Here is a 22,699-nt window from a genome sequence, read left to right on the forward strand (position 1 = left end):
GGACAATTGAGTGAGATATTTCAAATTCAATTAATTGTAATCCTATCTTTTCTTTAAAGATTCTACATGCTTGTATTCAAAATACTGTCACACCCGATCCTCTTTAGGGTCATGGATGTTACTCAATGTTTTTCTTCAGCAATTCTTCTGTATGAATCAATCTCAATTTAATTAATTTAATTTCGCTATTTAAATTTTTAAACACATTTCTAGTTCTTTCTTAATCCTAAGCAGTGGAAGAAGTATAGTGCCTAAATACTCCATTAAATGTAAAACAGCAGCATTTAAAATTAGATTTTATCACCAATACGTTAAGAAAAAAACTACCATGGAAGAATGTTATTTACTAAGGAGCTAATTTGAGCAGTTTTTTTTACAGTGTACACGCAGTTTAATGTATAAGAATGCATAATAAGTTTATGTATGTACGTTTTGTAAATAAATCTTGATTTGCGAAAAGATAAGAAACTATAGTAAACAATTAAATGTAAGGGATTAAAAACTACATTATATAAAAAAGAAAGAAAGTTATTTCGACTTTAATGTTTCTGAGCTTCTATTAAAATTAAATAATCAGTTTCATGTGTTCCTGCAACACTGATATTGTGCATGTTTTAAAATGTACATTAAAGCTCCGTCATTGTCAGTCAAGCTCATTAATAAGAACTTATCTATTAGTCGAAACATCTCAGCAGAACCCTAACCCTAACTGTGAGTTTATATCTGTGACCGCCACCGTGCAGAGGCCTTGTGACGCTACCTGTGCACTGGTATTTCCCTCCGATGTACTGCAGGTCAAAGCCATCGTGGCACTTGCAGATGTAGCTGCCGAAGGTGTTGATGCATTTCCTGAACCGGGGACACACAGCGATCCCTGCTGCGCACTCATCCACATCTACAAACAAAGAAAAGCATTACATACAGAAGTGATTCAAATTCACATACAGTATTCTACATATTATGCACACACGATAACATAATGTACTAATACCTTTGGATTCAAAGTGGCATTTAATTCAAGATTCAACCAACATTCATTTTCAAATGAGAACTTTTTTCAACATTCACTTTTGTGAACAAAGCCCATTATGTATTCTGTTCAGTGAGCAGAATCCAGTGTACACTGCTTTGTTCCATTATTTAATGAGCTACTCTAAGTGTCTTTGTTTATCACCTTTGCAGACATGGCGGCATTAATATTTAGACACTGAGAGGCTCAAAGCATCCGCCTTAAAATCATTAATGGGTCCACTGCCGCTGAAGCATAGTGGAGCCACAGGGACTGTACTTTAAAAGGACCTTAAAAATACACCTGGACCAGCTGGGGAAACAAGCCAGTGCAGGAAGTGGGCAGAGCTTCCTTATCTCCTGAACAACCACTGTTGGAGTTCTCATCAGCAAGGCACACTGCTCCAGTGGAGCTGCTAAATGGACGACGTTTTGAGGGTGCCGCTGCTGCTGCTGCTGCACCCTCCATTCTTCAGCTTCTGACAGGACAATGGTGAATTATATTTACACAAGCAAACTTTGATGCAGGTACTGTACAGATTGTCTTTACACACAAAATATTGCTGCTTATAAAGCTCTGGATTTATGAATATATGAATATTTACATCGGGCTTTGAAGAAAACTCTGACTTGGTAAATAGCAGGGTTAAGGGTACACACACACACACACACACACACACACACACACACACACACACACACACACACACACACACACACACACACACACACACACACACACACACACACACACACACACACACACACAGCAGCAGCATTTCTTTCCCTCTCCGGTTGGGTTTTCTAATTGTTTTAAGCTCCACAAATGTCCTATTCTTTCATCCCTATTAATACATCAGTAACAGCACCAATTATTAATAAATTCCTATTTATATATTATTTTTTCATAGTTCAAACTATATTATGAACAATATTAGCGTGTAAATCACCGCTCCTCTAAAGCAGGTGATAAATATATATGTATTAGAGAAATGCTACTGTCTCCACCTCTCTCCATAAAACTCAAGCAACCTCTCCGTCCTCTCCTGCATCCTTTTTCATGATTTATGTCTGCCCTCTTTTGGAGACCTGCCCCCCTATTAGCCGGCCCGGAGATAAGTGGGACTATATGGCAGAACAACAGGAACGGCCCAGTTTGGAACAGCCTGTCTTTAAACTTGACACAGGTTAACTGCCTCAACCAGCCCCCTTCATCTGCTAGTTACTCATGTGAGGAGCTGAGCCGCGTAAAAGAAGGAGGGGATGATGGGAAGGGTTCGGGGGGGTGGAGCCGGGGACTTCCCCTGAGGACATTTCTTCTGTGAAAGCTGGAGGAGGTAGGAAGTGGAATAAAGTCCCTGTTAAGTGACACACTGTTTAATTGCTGGGGTCCTTGATCAAAGTAAACAAAGATGTATTAGTTAATATTTGGGACGAGTTTCAACTTTGCTCACTAAGATATTTCCTTTCAGCTCACAAATAACATTTTCACTGCCAATCGCTTTCTCTTGCTCTGCCAAAAACTGTTGCTTGATTATCACTCAGCCCATTAAAAAGACGAGAACAACACTTAACAAATAGAAAAATATACATTCTCATTTGTGATCCATTGCCAGTCGACTAAAAAAGAAAGTGGGTAAAATAAAGGCAGAGTTTTTTTGCCTCTTGTACGGTGGCCCTGAGAGCTCAATGCACTTCAACTTCAGAAAGCGAATGTAGACTTAACACAGGGAAACAAAGAACACGTCTGGATCAATGACAACACATAGCACAGCAAATAGAAAACTGTTGGTTGTGTTGCCAGTATTTGGTTGTGTTGTGAGTATTTGGTTATGTTGTGAGTATTTGTTTGTGTTTGTTTGCAGAGCATTTTCTATTCACTGCACGTGTGTTCTCAAATTGATAAAGACGTGTCCATTTGCGTGTGTTGTGTCTATTTGCAGGTGTTTCCTTAAATTGCAGTGCATTGAACCCTCTGGGCCACCGTACTCTGGAGATACACAGTGTAAACTGTGGGACGTACCCACACAAGTTCTTCCATCTGGAGCCAGCTGCAGCCCCGGTGAAGGACACTGACATCGGACCTCTCCTTTCATCACCTCGCAGCCGTACTGGCAGTTGGCCATGCCACAAGTGCGGGCGTCTGGTGGACACAAGGGGAAGACAATACATATTGCTGATGTCAAAATGGAGTGCAAAGGGTGCAGAGTTTATACTGCCTTCACTCCCACCCACACTTAATAGACTCTCAAGCTTGGTGCTTATCCTCCAGCCAATGTGTACGAGGTACTTGCCTGACTTTTCTGATATTAGTCAGGTTGATCCTGGGGTGCAGACAACAGAGCAGCACACACGCTGCCATTATTAGTTTCCTGCGCTGCACAATCGCCCTGTGTTCACACCTTGCCCACGCAATCCTCCCTCACCAACTTTTATCCTCTCCAACACTTGAAAACTCATAATGCATCACCGACGTATGGAAGCGCCAGTGTGCAGCGGCTCTGTGGTTGAGCCGCGCCAGGCAGATCGAGACCCTAGATTTCGCTCAGCCTCTCTCGATAACTTCGGACATTTCACAGGAAATTAAAAGCGAGGCCCGTGCTGCTGCTGCCTTAGTTGCCGTGGCACCCTCGAGTACAGAGTAATGTCTAAGTAATCCAGGCTGATTAAAAGCTACAGTGATCTATTGATCAAAGCAGCAGCCAGGGAGAGAAGATGGTGTTTAACACTATCATGCTATCATCACACAACAACACCCCAGCATATCTTGGTATTGCCTCCAGAGGAGAGCAATTCAGACTCTGAAAATGTATTATCTTCTGATAAAAACACAAATGAGTAAAAATGAGCTACTGGGAGTTACCCATACCAGAGAGGAGACATGTAGAGAAAAGAGTTATCAGGAGAGGAAACAGAATTTACAAACAGGCTTCTATTCCCTTTCTGTAAAATACCTCAGGGCAAACAATAAGACTACGGCTCTAAAGATGAAGTTTCTGTTTCATTTAAGACCCCTTTAGGTTCTTCACAGGGGTTCTCCACAGTGTAGTGCTGCTATAATGAAGCAAATCAACATGGGGCATTAATCAAAACAGTCTATCAAAGGATTGTGAGGCTGCCGTCAGAGGTAGTGACACAAGCGGGAAGAAGTATTTTGTAATAGAGAGCATATGTCATCAGCTTTTCCCTGTGCAGGCGCTCAGATGAATACGTTTTTAGTGAAGCGAAGAAAAGGCTTCGCAGAATCACACCCGGGCTGCAAAGCAGAGGAGACAGAGGAGGGAGAAGACAGGGCAGGAATGTTTGAGACAACAATGCAAATGGTGTGTACAATCATTGTGTGTGTGAGTGTGTGTGTGAGGGGGGGGGGGGGGGGGGGGTGTTCACTCACTTCCACAGGTCCCGTCAGGCAACAGCATGTAGCCGTTGAGGCAGTAGCACTTGTAACTCCCGTATGTGTTCATGCACCTGTGTTTACAAGGCCTCGGCTTCAGCCCGCACTCATTCAGGTCTGCAGAGGGAGGGAGAAGGAAAGAGAGGGAGGCATAAGTGGACTGAAGGGGAGAGGGAGAGAGAGAGAGAGAGAGAGAGAGAGAGAGAGAGAGAGAGAGAAAGAGAGAGAGAGGCCCTCCGAAACAGATGAAATTAGTCCGAGGGCAAAGGTGAAAAGGTCAATTGTGTTAAACCTCACCCATCCATTAAGTTTGGGCTTGAGGTGTCTGTGTGTTTTTGTTGTGTGTGTTTGTGTGTGTTTGTGTGTTAATGTGTGTGTTTAAGAGGGGGAAGGAAGTGAAGCGTTGCCGTGTTCCGACAGGCCCACAACTCCCCTCTTTGATGATATAACAGGAAGCCAGCGTTAACCGTCACCCTGCCGATAAAAGATTAAGTTATTACTCTCTGACTCACCACAGCTTAATGATAGACACATATAATTCCCATTTTTTCTTTCTTTTTCTTTTTTTTATACGCAGGCATAAACAGTATCAAGATCTCGAACACAAGAGCCGGTGAAAATTGTAATAGAAAATGATGTTTGTCTGAGTTCGCGGCAGGGAAGGCTCCAGGGAGAAAGGAGTATGCCCAGAGCTTAACACCTGTCAAACGCTTATGCTAATTCAAAACATTATAGCTTTGTTCGAAGCAGACAGCCTCAAACTCCAGGGTTACTAAGAAGGTTATTCATGTCTCCGCACTCTTGACGAATCTCAGTCCCAGGGCCTGGAGTGGTTCGGCAAAAACTACTGAACAGATTTCTGCGATTGACATTGGGAGATTTTTCAACAAGTAATTGATATCTCAGAGAATAATGCATGGTTCTTGATATTTACGAGTATGTGGAATTTGGTGCAGATCCACGAAAAAAATTAAGATCCAGTGAATTTAAAAGTGGTTTCATAAGGACACGGTAGGGCCTTGGAGAAGGAATATATATTTTACTGAGTACCATTCTATTTTTTTTTGTATTCCTCTTACTGCGATTCAACAAAACCTCTAATTTAAGGAACGTCACAAAAAAGAAAAGAACTGTAGCTAAGCAACCGCTCAAGAGCTCTTTAGTCTTTTCATAATGTCAGAAGGTTTGACGTGTTATAGCAAGAAATCCACAGGTATAACTAATAGCATTAATAATGTCTGCATTCCATTCAGGTATTTTAGTCCCAGGGCCTCTGTGTTTCGCTCCAGTGACGTACAGACACTCCTAGACGGAACAGAGCAGTCGTTAATGTTATTAGTTACACTCGTCCTTCCTGCTATAACAGAAAGTCAAGCTGTCCTTCATGAGTCTACTGCTGCCTCTGCACCATCTTTGTGAAAGCATGTAACTAAAATAGCATTCACAACATCCAATTTTAATGACATTTTTTTTTTACAGTTAATCGTGGGAAAAGGCTGAATGTATCTAATAACATTACACATGTTGGCACTGATATTAGGTGTTTCAGTTTCATGGATCTAATGTGGAAGAGGCATTAATGCTCACCTATAGATATATAATACATTGGGAGAAAAACAATCAAAGAGCCAAAAAGAGTTTGATCGCTTTGTCTCCAGTAGTTTCTTTTCATGTGATGTAAGAGAAAAAACACAGGTATAACTTATAACATCATTAAATTGCTATCTATGCACATCGTTACCAGGGCCTGTTTAATTGCGTAATGGCTGACAGGCTCCAAAAAATATACATTTCATATACACTGCTCTTAAGAGAATATTAATCATGCTGCTATTAGTTGAAGTGAAATCTAAGTTTCTCTCAGTCAATTATTTATTTCAGAAGATTCCTTTTGCACACAAAGATTTTTTTCATTTTAGTTTGCTTCAAGCTTCTTTTTCCTCTGAAATCAATTTGAAGTTTTCTTATAAGTGGTGTCAGTGAACTGAAGAGAACTGAACGTTAAGGAACGTTCATACGGAACTGGTTGTGATAAGCAGACGCGCCTTTTCATAACGCAGCTCTTTCTCACAGCCCTTTTCAAGAGTATATCTCAAAATGTATTTTTACTAGTTATTTTTTATTAGTAATACATTATTTACCTCAGTTATGGAGGGGATGTTTTTTCCCCTACCCGTTTGTGTGTTTGTTTTCCACTCAGCCTTCAGATGGGACATGTGCCAAAAAGAAGGCATCTAATTAGGGGGCAGATCCAGCTATTTCTTTTATCGCTTTCTCAAACATTACAAGAGAGGCCTGGTGTCTTTGGGTGACTGCACATTGGTCCAACTGGATTGAATTTAAGGGAACTGTTCTGTAGAGGTAAAGTGACAGTGCTTCCAATTTAGTTCAGTACACTTGCAAGCTACCTAACTGTGGGTTACAGTAACTGTCAATTATCCACATTAACTGGCTATGAGGGAAAAAATACTATTTTTAACAATCTGTAAAAGTTAATACACATTGAACCAAATTGTATTCATCTGATGCCTTTAGCTATCAGTTTTAATTTCCTTGATATAAAAGTCACCACAGCATTTAATGGAATTTTTACCTGATTATATTCTTTAGGATTTAATAAAGGCTCACATTGTGAATGGCTGGAATACTGGAAAGTTGTTCTTGGCTTGGTTTAAGTGTAAGGTCCAATTCATTTTAATGTCTGATCAAGGATAATTTAGAATGAGTGAATAGGCAGGCATTAAATATTTATGGTTGCTGATGGAGACAGTGGGTAATGTGTCTTACTTGGTCCCAATCAATTCTTCATATTTCTTCCACAAATATTTCTCCTGCCACTGCAACTAAACTAAATGTCTGGTCCGTTGGGAGTTCCAGGCCCAAAAGGCGAAAGTCAAATGGGAAACTACAGAAATAGACTTCAATGGAATGATGGAAATATAAATAACTTGAACTATCATCACCACTCTGTTTGTGGGTTACTGTGGAACCATCACAAATAGACTGCACATGCCGGGTCATTTCCATATTGGCTGGCTGCATTAGAAATGGTGCCCGGTTTAGCCCTCCGGACATATGCAGGGTGCATTCTCTGAGTGCCACATACCTCCCACATTGAACAGATACCACAGATTAATACGGATGAATGACGGAGCAGATGCCCGGTTTGTATGTCGCCAGACCCCGCCCTGTATTAATGGAAGCCTCGGGTCTACTAAAGCCACGTCGGCTGAGAGAATGGGCTCGGTTGGAATTTGGAATGACCTTCTGTTTGTTGAATCCAACCAAGTGCCATCAGGCTTAAAGTCGTGTTCCACAACTATACATTCCGGTGGAAATGCAGTGATGAGTTTGTAATTGGAGTGCATTAACTTGACTGAAAACAAGACTGAGGATAATAAGAGGCCTTTTAAACTGTCTTACAAGACAATTAGAAACGTATAATTAGGCCGGTTTTACACTACAGCGGATATTTTGTTGAAACAATATTTTCCTCTCCGTTTTTTAACAAATCTCTGTTCACGGGAACTTCATTCACAAAATATCTCAACCAAACGACTACAAACGCTCGATCAAGCATGCCGGGCCAGTAGGCGGCAAATAAAAATTCTAAATTTAGCTGCAAATTTGTAATTAGACCGAACAATGCTCAACAAACGTAGAGAAACTGTTATATAGCCGCCATTGTTACTGTTTCTTCTGGCGCATGATAATTTCACAAGCTGTGACTTCACAGCGTTTTTGTGACTTAGAACACGAGAATGACGATACAGGGTTGTGTCAAATCTTCATAAAACTTTGTGCAAGTACAAGTTCAAACCTGGTGTGTGTGTGTGTTTGCCTCTTCAAGGTTATAGAAGGAGGTTTTCTAAGTAGGTGGTAATACAGATGCAAAGTCACGCCAAAATGAATGGTGACATTGCAGCATACACACAACAGGTTTTGTTTACCAAATGCTGGCTGCGGGGTGTGTGTTTGTGTGTGAGTGTGTGTGTGTGTGTCTGTGTGTGCGTGGACATAGAGGTAGCTCCTCGAAAGCCAGGATACTTTCTGTGTGGGCGGATATTGATGCTTCCTATTTCTTTATCAATAATCAAACTGATTTGTCCTGACAGAAGGGTTATTATCGCTGTTCCTTTTCATAAGCCCAAGCATTTGTTCTCTTTCCTCACAAGACGCTGACCGACATATACACAAACGCAAACGCACACACACATTCTCACTCTACAGTTCTTTTTAATTAGCGGTGTCACCCCATGTTTTCAGCCCTGGTGTTCACAGTAAACAAACTGCATTCTTATAACTGCAATCACAGAAAACCATAACAACACTGTCCATTGTCAGTGTGGCAGAGGAACAGGTCTCCTCCTGCCCGTCGCTCTGAAAAACAGCTTAAAAATGTAAATGAGGGATTACTGAAACGGTCACATTCTCAGAGAGAGGGGCAGCTCCGTGAGCATCAGCACATGCCAGGCACAGGAAACAGCCAGGGCCTCCTGTGTGGAGTAGGAAAAGAAAAAAACAACAACACAACACACAGGACAAAGAGACGACACAACAAGACAGGACAGGGCAAGGACACAGAGGGATTGAAGAGTTGAGCGATATTAGACGGATAAGAGCACGGCACTGACAGCTCGACATGGCCCCAGGACTCCAGAGGCCTGTGAGAGAGCGGTGGAGGTGGACAGCCGCCTCTGGGCTGTTCACTGTACAGTAAATGAACTGCTAGGACACATGTGAAGGGATGCAAAGTGGACTGATTTATTGGGTCAGCTCCACTGAGGTATGCTTTGCTGCATTCTGGACACGCCTCTATCACTGACAGAGAGATTAGCAGGGGTCTCTCTCTCAGGGGATGTGCGTGTCTCTGAAGAAAATAAAACTGGTGGGGGGGGTGGCCTTGTTCTAGCAGTATCGAGGAGCGGTGAGTGCTGCGTCCATGTCGATGATGGTTTTAAAAAAAGGAAGGAGCGGCTGCCTTTTTTTTTGTCCAGGTGCTCAAAAAAAGAAACTGGAAAGGAAACTGATAAAAGAAGAAGGGCGCAGGAACAGTGAAGAGAAGATTGTGACGGCTGTTTGGTTCTTAGGGTGGAGAGTTTCAGAAAGAGGCAGTGGTGGAGTGATAAAGACTATGACATGCTTGGCATTCATGCTGGCACTTCTTCTGAAAAGCTGTTCCTGTGGTGGCTCTGGGTGGCGGACGACAGAAAGCAGTGAGGAAATAGTCGAGATTGACATTCACTCCTCGCTCTCGCACAGTGCTGCACCATGCATGTTGCTAAGACGGGGGGAGAAGGGAAGCCGCTGGGTGGGGAGGAGGTCGATCGATGAATCTCACCCTCCATCACCACTCTGGCTGGCTGATGATCCACAGGTAGAAAGATAGGGAGGTGACTGGCCCACACTGGTGGGGTTAAATAGTCCAGCTCTTCTTCTTTGTACAAAAGGAAATGGGTCAGAGAAGAAAGGAGAGGGTGGGATTGGGGGTATTGAGGGTTTGATGGAGATAGAATAGTAAAGAGAGGAGGATGAATAAAAAGGACAAAGAGACAGAGAGAGAAAGAGAGAGAGAGAGAGATGTGAGGATGACAAGCACCAACCAAAGGATTAGAACACCTCTGACCACACACCACATTCCTGGAAAGTAAAGAGGAGCATTATGAATCAAAGAGGATTACACTTGTGGGAATTGGACATGAGCTGAGTATCAGGACCGAAGAAATTGAGGGCTCGTGGGAGAGAGAGTGAAAATTGTTTTTGAGTCCCTTCTCCTCCTCCTCATTCCCTTTCTTTTCCTCACCACTCCATTTTTTTTTGTCGTGAGGATGAAATAGGATCTTGGAGAATTACATATACATCGTACTTTGCAGTTTCAAAGGATCCCTTTGCAATTTGTATGAGGAGGTTCAAAGGTGGAGAGGCATCGCCATTGCAGAAACCAGGCAAAGACGAATTTCAGCCCCTCCCCTCTCTCTCCATCCAACCACCTCTCCTCTGGCGCTGAGCTAACAACACCTATTGTTAAGTGATAGCAATATGATACAGCAACCTGTGACTGCTTTGCAAGCTTCAAATCAGTCAAGCGTGTTCCTATCGCAGGGTTGTGGTAATTTAAACCGAGAGGTTATGCAAGCCCAGTGCATTCTTTCTAACTCTGCCCAGTACTGAAACAGTAGTTGTGAACAAAGAGTCACAGTTGGTGTATTGGTTTGAGAGTTTTCAGTGACTGAGAATAAATATTCACCGGCAGAATCACTTCACCTGTGCAGAGCAGTCTATTCAAAGTTTGTTTGTAGCTCAGTTGTTTGCATATTATAATGTAAATGCATCAAAGTTAAAACTAGGGCTGGGCAAGTTAACTCGTTTCAATCGAGTTAACTCGAGTTATCTCGCATTCACTCAGGTTTGATTATTTATTGTTTAATTGTGAAAGTCAGGCTTTTATTTTGTGAAAGTCTGTTGCTGACTGCTGCAGAACAGGAAAAAAGAAAATAATGCTGCAGAACAGGAAAAAAGAAAATAATTGGCGGATAAACAATCGAGTTAACTCATCACTTGAGTTAACTCGATTAAAACGAGTTAACTTGCCCAGCCCTAGTTAAAACCTCTGCCAAGAACGTTACATTTTCATTGGTGTTGTTTGTCATTTACCAGGATTACACAAAAACCAACTAAATCAATTTCCAATGATATTTTGTGGAGGGCTGGAGCATGAGCCAGGTGAGAAACCATTATATTTCGGAGCAGATTGGGATAAACGGGATTATCCAGGATTTGTTTTAAACTTTCTTTAACATGAAGAGAAAGGACGTGGGCAGAAGTATGTGTGCGTCTCTAGTCCTGATTTAAATTTGAGTTCTGATAAACGATTGATCCACATTTGATCAAGAAATTTAAATAAGATGGTTGTCAGGCTCACAAACGGGACTGATTTGGGGAGATGTTAGGAGTAGATCAAGGATTTATTTTGCGATGTAGAGAACATTTCTCAAAGAATAATTCATGGTTCTTCTTGCAAAAATCCGACATATTAAGTGACTGATATATATGAGTGTGCAAAATTAAGTGAGGATCCAAATACAAATCTGGATCTAGTGAGTTTAAATTCATAAGGGGCTGTGTCTTTACAGGGAAAATGTGACTTTCCGTTTGCATCATGACTATCACCTCTCAGGGGGGAATTAGGATGAGGTCTGTTCTTTCAACGAGATTCTGTTTCCTACTCCTTGCATGTACTCTGCAGATCAAATATTACTTCATACCACCTTAATGACCTTGTTTTAAAACAGAACATTGATCAAACAAACACAATTTGGAGCAATTAGATGACGGCGGAGAGAAAATACACAGTACGATGACATGCATGCGATACTCTAAATACTTGCAGCTGTTTGAGCACAGCCAGGAACACAAACAGTGACGGAGAGAGAGGGATCCGTTTCTAAATCAACATCTGTGTCGTATCTGTCCACACATACGCTGAATTAAATTCATGAGGAGATCAGTGGAAGTGGCCATGAAATGACAGCGATGTAGCGTTACCAAAATCAAGCAGTTAAGGTTCCAGATATAACCCAATATTCTAAACACAGATCTAGGATCAAACCATGCTACCACAGTCCAAGACGATCACACTTAAGGTGGTATTAATTATACAGTTGGCTGACAAACAAGGAGCGAACAGAAGAAAAACAGCATCTGGAGACGATGTAGCTCGTTTCTTCTGATGTACGAGAGATTATTCCTCCAGCAAGAGTATTTTAATAGTGTCTTAACAGGAGGTCAACTACACCTAATTAAATCCACCTGCACGGAATAATCGTTGTAATAAAAGGATTGGATCAGCAGGGGAAGTGTGCGGCCAAATTGTTAAACAGATTATCCCGATAATGAGTTTATTTGTGCAGCGAGAGTGGTTCACCTGTTGTCGCCGAGCTGCATGACAGATGCTTTTCTCATCGGTAACGAAGGTGAAGCACTTCTTTCCCCCAAAAAATAAAAGGGATTCTTTAACTAGAGGTTGTTATTCAAATTTCTTTTGGTTCTAATGATGAAAATAAATAAATAATGAGATTCATTAAAATCAAATCCTGTTTTTAAAGTTTTGAAGTGATGAAAGTGAAATTAGCACAGAGGGGAACTTATTTGGCAGGTGGAAAGTACTGGCACTAAAAGTACTGCAGGTATGTAGTTACTGAAGTATTCATATTTTCCTAATGATACCGCCTCATAAATATGACTTTTGTTCTGGAAGTGATTTAATCAATTCGGTATTTGCGCTGCTTGTTTTGTTGTAACCATCCTGTTTCCTCTGTGGTTTGTTTTTGCTCACACACCGGTGTTCCCAAGGTGTTTAACACTTGTGTTAATCCCGATGCCTCCAGGGTCATGCAACTATCCACACCTCCCACTCAGAGCTAAAGGAATGTGCATACGTTGAAGTGTGTTTTCCCCACAAAATTCTCTTCAGATGGTAGTTTAACATTTCGATATTTTAATGATTTATGACCTCCGCAAAGGGAGTCATGCTTTTATCTGGGTTTGTTTTTCTATTATTTAGCAGGATTACAAAAATACTGTTTCATTCATATGTTCTTTCTTCAAAGTACAGCAAAGAAGTGCTGTTGGAGCGATTTAACCGATGCATGTTGTTGCTAACATGCTAATGATGCATCTTTCAAAGCTAAATTTCAGTTTAATGAACACTGAAATACGTCCAGAATAATGTAACAATAATGGGAAATGAAATTAGTCATTTTAAGTATAATAACCTAATGATTAATACATAGTTTTGCTGTGCATCCTTGTCGCTGCTTGACTTTTAGCAGCATGAAGGTTAGGGAAGCAGCTCTGGGTATCTTACTTCATCTTACTTCACCAGCTCCTGCAGTTGACTTGTCAAGATAAATGTGGGGCTCCGCAGGGACAGGATATTGGAATACTTGAAAACATTGACCACCTGGCACATCAATAGTAAACCTCAAATCAATCCTTAACTGGGGCTGCATTTAAATGAGCAAATCTAATCTATGGCTCCTGAGTAATTAAATTGGTTTTCATAGCGTGAAGCAGTTCAAAAGCAGAATCCAAGGTTATCTCCATCCTGAATAGGCTGAAAGGGCAAGTCCGCCATTCAAAGCGTATGTCAAAAACGGACGTCCCGAGCTTAATGGACAATCATGCGTTGGATGGACACTTTAAAGTACAGTCTCATCTTGAAAAGGTCTGTGCTATCACATTTGTCAGATAAGTCCGTCTGAATGGTCGGCGGCAGCGTCTATTGTAGTCGGATATGGGACATTGATCCTTTTTCCTCTTCCCTTTGTTGCGGATTAAGACAAAGTCGAGCCGTCTGGCCGGGCAGACAGGAGCCACCTATAGCCTCGAAATGCATGATGAGTCATTTGGAACATTCCGGAAAGGATTTCAACACCCCCCCCTCCCACCATACCCCTCCCTATACCTCCCCCTTGTTTTTAATTACACACTATCCTATTCCTGTCTTAGGGCGTGAATTCCACAAGTATTCTCCAACTGCTCGGAAGCACGTCAACGTACCACTAACCGAGACGCTCCAGTGCTTTTCAACATGCCCAATCTGTCAATGATGAAAAAACAGAAGGCTCAGGCATCTATACACACACACACACAAACACACACACACTCTTTCAATAACATCGGATGCACTCAGCCGGTTGCACTCAGTTATCTCAGGTCAGTAATTGAGATGTTATCTTGACGAGAGAGGATGCACTCCGGGCATCATTCAACACGGCCTCACCACTCATTTCCATTTGAGCTGAATCAGCGTTCTCTCTCTCCACCTCCTCCCCATTGTGATTAAAGTGTCTCACTTCTCTTGGCTGGTGGGGAACCAGCTTCTGCTCGATGAGTAAGTAGTAAGTGTAATACGCTGTGTGTTGCCGCAGTGAAGACCGGACCGCAAAAACCATTGACGATCGTCCTGCCGCTGCTCGGTGCCTGCGGGGGGGGGGGCTCTGCTACAGTTTTCGTTTGAAAAACGTAAATGTCGGCAGGTGTGTGTGGGCTCAGGAGATTGAGTCATGATGTGCTCATTCTCGCTCTTTCTGAGAAGTGTAATAAAACAATTTTTACACCACAAGTAGCGTGTGTGCACAGGTTTTTTAAAACTCATTTCCCGTAGCAGTAGAGGAGTTTGCCTTCCTGTATTTTCCGCAGAGAGATATAATAGACATCTTACCTCACTGTCAGGTTCGGGTCTCGCTCAATACGAAGACAGAAATTGCTGTTTTGCATGTTGTTCCCAAGATGTAAAAAAAACCTGATAAATAATCTCTCACGGTTATTTATGTGTAAATAAGCGGAAGTTCCATGTGAGTCATCACGTCGCGCAGAACAAGAAGAAGAACTTTGCTCGTTCACCCAGGGGTCATGTTTCTGTCACGGCCCATCGGAGCCGATAAAAAACAGAGAGTCGTGTGACCCAGGAGTAAATGCAGATTGTATCCAGTCTCATTACAAACAAAAGCCAGAAGTTAATGGGTATTAAAGTTGTTTTTGACAAGTGGAAAACGAGCGTATGTTTCAGTTTTAGTGCACAATGACATACAAAGTCACACAGGATGCTCACCTTGATTGCAGGTCTTGCCAGTGAAGCCCGGGTGGCACTTGCACTTATTGGGTCCCACGCAGTCTCCGTTCTTACAGCCCGGCTGGCACACAGCTGTTCAGAGAGGATTCAGAGAAGAGGAGACAGATCAGTGCAGCGCCCCGGCAGACGTCTTGTACCAGATCAGGATGACAAAGCACTTAATCCCACTGCGTCTTGACTTCCACAACCCCTCGGCTGTAAATGATCTGTTTACTCCACATTACAGCAATAAGACGGCGTGATGTAGGATATTGATCATTAAAGGAAATAACTCATAAAGGAAATGTGTTTGTTTGTTTCTCTACGTGTGACAGTGTTATTATCACTAACGATAATAGAGAATCCATTTTCAGCTAACTGGATTTTTTTTTTCACATCGGGAAAGTTGCTTTGACCTTTTAACACCCGAGAAACTTCCGGTTTTTAAATGCGCCACTGATATTTACACTGGCACACAGCCAACAGGAAATACTTAGGTACTTAGGTGAATAAATGTTTCCTCCTCAGACTGGAGACAAAACAATTAGAGCACCGAAATAGTAAATTATAATTAGTGCCTCCGTAAAGCGCTACCCTCACTTGGTATACTGTGCGTGGAAGGTGATATTTTGAGTGTGTGCAGAGACGTGGAAGCTGCAGGAGCCGCACACAGCCTCAGTGACTCACTGGGTTCTGTCTCAGTGAGCTGGAGGCCTGCCCTGCTTATCTGACTGTGCTTACTGCAGCCTGCTGCTGAGCATGTCTGATACATGGGGCCGCAGCCAAGTGTTACTAATTTTCATTAAAAGCTTCATTAATTCTGTCATAATACAGTGCAATCAGAGGACTTAATTATCACTGTGGTGGAGGACGCAGTGTGTGTGTCTGTGTGTGTGTGTGTGTGTGTGTCAGACAGAGGGAAAGAGAGAGAGTGATTGTGGTGGTGAGTGCTTATCACAGCAGCCAGTTTGTTGTGTAGTGAAAGGAGTGATGGTGAACTAAGTTTTATTTGTGGCAACACAGTTGCAGGCTTTACTATATTGCTGTGTCAGCGCTGCCTTACATATTACAGCCAAACAACCTTCTTGGTAAATGACCTGTAAGAGGGAGGTTTTGTTTTTGCAGCCTCCTGTTTGTCGGCCTGACCTTTAGCAGCATTGCTCAAAAACAACCTAATGGATTTCAGTTATAAATTGGTTCATGGTGCAAAAGACAAACAGATTAGTAAAGGTTCAGACCCCAAATAGCACTACATTAAACATGTTGTGTTGGTAAGGATGCTGTGTTGGGTTTGGGTGAGAAGAAGACAAATGATCCTCAAATGAAAAATGAGGAAGTCCAGTATTAAACTGGAATTATCGCCCTGCTGCTGTGTGTCTCTGCCAACTACTTTCAGCCTGCATAATGTAGGCTACACTTTTGACCTTTGACCACTGAAATATAATCAGTTAATCTTTGAGTCGAAGGGACAACCGGTCAAAACTTGAAGAAATTCCCTGACGGCAGACTAGAGACATCATGTTCAATAGGTCAAAAACATGTTTTATGAGGAGACTGTGACCTTGACCTTTGACCACCAAACTCTAAACAGTCAATCTTCAGATCTATGTGAATATTTGTGCCAAATTTTAAAGGATTCTTTCAATGCGTTCTTAAGATAAAGTGTTCAGGAGGTAAAACAGAGATTTATGAGGTTACAGTGATCTTCATCCATGAGTCTGAGAACTTATTCTGTGTCCAAGGATCAAGGGTGAACTGGATTGTAACTGAGCATGATCTTACCTTGGCGCGTGAATAGCAGCAACATAAAGCACTTTTAACAATGAGGTGACATATTCACATGACACATTTGCAGCTCTATATCAAATGAACTATGCAGCCTTGGTGGGGATATCGCTCTCTAATGCTCTAATGCTTTTATAACTACAAATAATTCGGAGGCTGTTTTAACACATTGACACATATCACATATTCACTTATATAAGGAAACCTATTGGACCTGAAGAATAAAGGGTTCTTTATATAGGAAATACACACAATCAGAATCAAGTTACAATCTCTGAAGTTTCCATTCGTACACATTCAGCTTGTGAGGGCCGCAGGACTCTCCAGAGGAACAACTTCAGCTCCTTATGTTTCAGTCTCTAACACTGAGTTCACAGGCAACGCTATGAGATGAATCCTAGCCTCTTCTGGAGTAGATAACATCTCCAGACTCAATCCACTTTGTTGAGTGATATAATGAAATAGGAGGAAAGTATTGTTTGCCGACTCTGTGACGCCTTTGATATGAGCCAGGGTGTCAATGCAGTGGGCAAAGTTCACGTAAAAAATGGCCCAATTTGGCGAAGGAACATGAAGAGAGTCGTACTTTTCTGGAGGCAGAAGATTGTTAGACCTCAGTGCGGTCAGATGATGAAAGGGAAGTGGTTACTGATGTTGTTCGTTAGAGGATAGTCAAGTGGAGGGCTTTCTGTTTGTCTCCTACATGGGGAGGATTTGATTAGCGTGATCAGAGGGGCCCATCAACAGGCCGTGCCTCTGGGGGTATTTTTGAGCCTCTGGCCTGCCAGAGAGATCAGGAAAATGGCCAGTGTTCATTAAACACACCAAAGGACACGGAGGACTAAAAATGGCCGTGCCAGCTGGAAGGCCAAACATAGCATGTACGACCCTTGGTCCATGAACATCTTTAAAGCACGCCGAGTGATGACACACTTTCACTCTGATTTACATCAGCCATTCCTCTGGACACGAGACGTCTGGTACCGATGCAGACTCTTTTGATTTATTGTCTATCTGTGAATATCTGACTGTAATTACAAAGGAAAGTATTCTTTTTTTAATTGATACTGATACTGTGTATGAATCCTAATACCAGCTTAATGAACTAAAATGGGAAAATCATTAAATAGTTAAATAGAAGTTGCATCAACTTACAATTCACTAATGAATCACACAAGGCTGCTTCTAATGATTATTTAATTACGGGATGATTTTATGAAATGCAAATTTTCTCTTTGAAAATACCAAATGAGTTCCCACAGACTGAGGTTATAGTTTAAATAGAGTATTTGTCAGCTCAACAGTCCTGAACCCAACAACTGTTCAGTTTAAACTCACATAAAAAGTGAGAAAAACAAATAATGCATGGGAATATTTGGCGATTTTAACCATATTTCAACCTTTTTAGCCCTCTGAACTTTTTCAAAGGAACTAGATTCTCGCAGCCTTTGTTTTCATCACAGTCTAAAGACCAGAGGAGACCAGATAATGGGCCTGCTGACAAATTAACAACCGATGGCTACAACAAGTAGTTCCACTCCAGTCCACCAGGCTGCAGTAATGATGACTACAGCCAGGATTATGCTATACATAACGTATATATGGATTTAGAGCACTAGCAACTAACGTACTTAACAAGTTTTTTTAAAAATGGGGGCTGAAATAAGCTCCACAAATCAGGTATGTTTAGCCCTACGAGCCCCAACTCAAAGGTTCCGGTACTTTCGCAAAGTACAACCCCCCCAACACGGACTTATTTGAGGATAAATAGAAACTTAGTTTAGAACCTTGTCCCTGCCATGTTCCTGCCAAAGGTTCAGAGTTCTGGAGCAAAGTTTCTGTGGTGGAAAAATTTAACAAATGACGAATGATTGAAAATAGAATTGTTGAGCTGATTAAATGGTAGATTAATCTCCCACCAGAGTCCTTCACCAGGTGACTCACCAAAAAGATGCATAATGGGTAGAAAATATATTGAATTAAAGAGTACGGGCATGGGTTGAAAATGAACTAAACGTGGATGGGCAGTGGGTGAGAGCTTAAGAATTAAAAAAAATTCTGAAGGAATCAAAATTGTATTATTGAATTAAAATGATTGTGCCTTATTTTTAACATTCAAATCACCTGACGCCAAGTCAACCAAAAGGATTTGTTTAATTGTGAAAGCCTACTACAGCAAATTTGACCCGTTCATTTCTGCGAACTGGCAAGCCCGTCACAACGGATCACATTATGACAGAAATAGCCAGTGGTGATTACATTCTCAGCAGCATTGCTGCTTGTAAAAAGTGCCAAAATGTACCAGCTTTTGATAGCTGCAAGCTAGTCCCGCACGTCACATTGACAGCTGCAGTTTACAGATACTTTACCATGAACACCACTCAACCACCTAAACGTGAGGACAAGGAGCCCATGAGTATGACGGGTACAGCTGACAGGTCGGGTTGCGGGACATATGCTGACAGTTCCTGGGCAGGTCTGGATTTGACTTGGAGATGATTGCAGGTAACAGGACAAAGCTTTGCGGTTGCGGGTTTTGCAAAAATCAACACGTGCAGGACGTTGCAATCAATCAATCACAAAGTAAAAAGTACACAGATATCAGAACAGTCGGACCTTTTGGTGCCTGAATTAGTTTGATTTTGGTTTGTATGGAGTTAATAAAATGCCACTGATCTGCCTGGTGGTGTTGTTCATGCTATTAAAGTGAAGTATGACGTTTTCATTCTCAACCCAACTAATCCAATCAAGATGTGAATGTGTTTAGAGCCTCTCTCGCACCGTGCAGATGGATCTATTATATATTGATGTATTAATTAAAAAACATTATGGATTTCAGCTTTGGGGGTTTCATTAGCATTCGAAGGGGGTCGAGGGGGAGGGGGAGTTGAATCTTAATAAGCCACTAAAGAACCGCAGCATAATTCATGTTAGACATGTCTTCAGGTGAAAGCAGGTCTGCTGAGCGTAAGCTGTTTGCATAGATCTGTGGCCAGAGGGAAGGCGGTGGTTCGCTGCCAAGGGGTGTGAGGTGTTGGGTGTTGGGTGGGGAGCTGAGGGGGGGTGGGGGTGTTGGGTGGAGTGGGCTTGGCTCTATAAATAAGTGAGTGAGCACAGGATTCAGAGGATGTGCCCCCCAGCAATACATGTCTAGCAAGATTATTTCAAGAAACATGTGGAGCTAACCTTGCGGCTGGCACCTTATCCCGACTACTCTGTGAGTTAAGGCGAAGAGAGCTGCAAAACAAATAGCCACACAAACAAAAGGTTGCAGGTGCTGTTTAGTCTTTGAGAGGGAAGAAACAAAATTAAACATGATGTTAGAGGGCAGAGCGGGTCTCTGTCACTGGGACAAGCAAACATTCCTAAAAAAAAAAAAAGAAGAAAAACACACACTCGCACACACACTCTGGAGTTCTGGAGTCACACATATCCCAGTTGCCTCAGGACAACATGTAAATTTTTAAGTGCGTTTACACTTGAGTTTCAATAATTGAAATGAAGTTTGACTGGACCCCGTGTCTGCGGGGGTGTTTTTCTGTCATTCTGGGAACTGTTAAATTCATATTCCATATCACTAACATCTAAATGGTGCTGAATAAAGTAGTTTCTCCTCACACTCGGCACAACAGTAAATACCACCATTATCATCCAATGGGATCATGGTCCTGGTTTCTTCAATATAAAATAAATGCTCCAGATACCTGCCTCTACACTGGGGATCGGATTTTTTGATCACCACAATTTTCACTGCCTTTAAAGCCAGAATTGTATCAAATATTCCACACACGAGTCTTTTATTTCTGCAAACGTTCCCTCGACTTTTTTTCTTTTTACGAGCGACCCCTTCCATTTAGTTTTAACCTTATTACCTTAAACAGATAGCTGGGACTTTACAGCCCGGTGATCATGAAAGAAAGAGGGAGTTGACGAGGAAACCGCACAGACAATCACGATAAAGTGAATAACTTAAACTGAGGTATCGCCTCTATGCTTTCATCTCTCACTTGTTAGCTCACATTACAGATTCAGGAGTCCTGCTTTAATCCTGTTCACTGCGTCTGCAGAAACAAAGACTCTACACAATTACACTAAATCCTGCTCTCAGTGGATTTGGAAATTCACCGGGACCAAATTATACTGCGTGAACTATTTAATAAGGAGGTATGGAGAGGAAATCAATGTCTTTCTACCTGTTCTAAGTCTGTTATACAATAGTCTCTCGTCTTTTGAGACGTCCAAATCAAGTCACAGGTCTTCCAGGTTTCAAACAACAACACAATATGCGGACAAGTTCTTTTCATGTAAATTATTGTACGTTTTCATTCACTGCGGATATGCAAATATTAGAAATTGGTTAATTGAGATAGACAGCTGGTGACCAGACTTTTTTTCAGTCAGTTGCCCAAAAAGCATTGCAGAGGAAAGGGTGTAACTATATCACAAGTCTTAACTTGGACACTTAAGTCACAGACTGATCTTGTGAAAGATATTTTAAGTACTATAATAGGAAGTGTAGGATCAAGGGCAAAATATCAGGACTTCTCCCAGTTTCTAAAAGATCGACGATAAAAATGTATTTCCTCTACATCCGCACATGGCAGCTATGATGTGAGTAATGCGTTAGAAATTGGTGGTTATACCAAATAAACTTAAGGTTTGCTGTAAATGGTGGTATATTTATAAAAATAAACAACATTTGCAGGTCTGTGACCTGACACAGATTTCTGTCTCCTGTCTGAAAGATGGAGACACTCAGAATATACGACACCAACTTTTACAGCCTTGGGTGAGTCTAATACTCATGCGTGAGGGTCTGTGAGGGTCTGCTAGAGTCTATTAGGGTCACCAAAAGTAAACTTCTGTCTAGAAGTCCATATACCCACCAAATGGGTTGTGTCCATGAGGCCATATATGCAACCACAATGATTCACTGGCACCAACTGCTCATGCATAGTGGGAACTGTTTGGGTCTTTTTATGTCATGATTTGGCACTTGAGCTGATTTGAAAACCTTTTATTTTAGTTCATTCATATTTTTTACCATGGAGGCACGTTGTAACCTTGTTTAGATAAGCGCAATACTAATAAAGTTATTATTATTATTCTTGCAAGCAAACTTGAGGGAAGTATAACAAGAATAATCCAACGTCCCCAGTGTCCTTAGCCCTGTATATTTCTGCAAGGAAGTATAATAAAAGATTTATTCTCAAAACCGCCTGCACTGACATGAAATGTTGGCATGAGCGTGAAGGGCGGTGGGGAATTGTCCAATGTGAACTTATTCAGAAGAATGCTCGGCTGTATAATCAGGATTCTTCCGTGTGGCTGTCCTACCTGTCTTTTCTGTTTTTTAAGCAAACCCCCAAACTTTTTTCTCAAACATACATTAAATTAAAAGAAAATATAAATACATTTTCTTAATAAAACTTGTTAATATAACATTTGAATGAAATGTTTACCTTTTTGTGCTGTCAATTTAAGTATCTTTTAAAGTTGGTTCAACAATTAAATTTTTTCAGTGTATAATATGATTCAAATCTTTTTACAAGCACATAATTAGTTTGATCTGACATCAAATGAAACAGATGATCAGAGTGAACCACTGGATATTAAAATTAGTTGAGGCAACTTGTTGATTAGATAGTTAATCATCCTCATCAAGAGAAATGGAAATTATTTGACTGTTATTGCACTTGAAACACAGTTAGGCCGCCAAATGCTGAACAAATGTTAATATGCTCACAGTGACAGGAAAATGTTCCTGATGGCAACTGGTTAGAATAAGTAGCTTCAAGTGTGGCTCAGCCTGCCTGATGGCCTGTCAGAACATTATAAGTGGAGCTTGAGTCTACTATGAATCTAAAGCTCTGCTCTCTCTCTCTCTCCATCCGCCT

At 41.5% G+C, this 22,699-nt stretch overlaps 1 protein-coding gene across 1 annotated transcript in view; it reads right to left on the reverse strand.

The window, feature by feature from the left end:
• Window positions 1–22,699, reverse strand: part of npnta (nephronectin a) — a 53,880-nt gene that overhangs the window by 18,876 nt on the left and 12,305 nt on the right. Inside the window, exons 3-8 of the mRNA XM_061092155.1 lie at window positions 19,989–20,039; window positions 15,018–15,110; window positions 9,744–9,839; window positions 4,400–4,519; window positions 3,032–3,151; window positions 761–895 (exon numbers count right to left, since the gene is read on the reverse strand). Of these exons, the coding sequence (XP_060948138.1) occupies window positions 761–895; window positions 3,032–3,151; window positions 4,400–4,519; window positions 9,744–9,839; window positions 15,018–15,110; window positions 19,989–20,039 (615 nt within the window). The remainder of the gene's footprint in view (window positions 1–760; window positions 896–3,031; window positions 3,152–4,399; window positions 4,520–9,743; window positions 9,840–15,017; window positions 15,111–19,988; window positions 20,040–22,699) is intronic.

Source organism: Limanda limanda, chromosome 2 (genome assembly GCF_963576545.1).
Source record: "Limanda limanda chromosome 2, fLimLim1.1, whole genome shotgun sequence".
NCBI lineage: Eukaryota > Metazoa > Chordata > Actinopteri > Pleuronectiformes > Pleuronectidae > Limanda > Limanda limanda.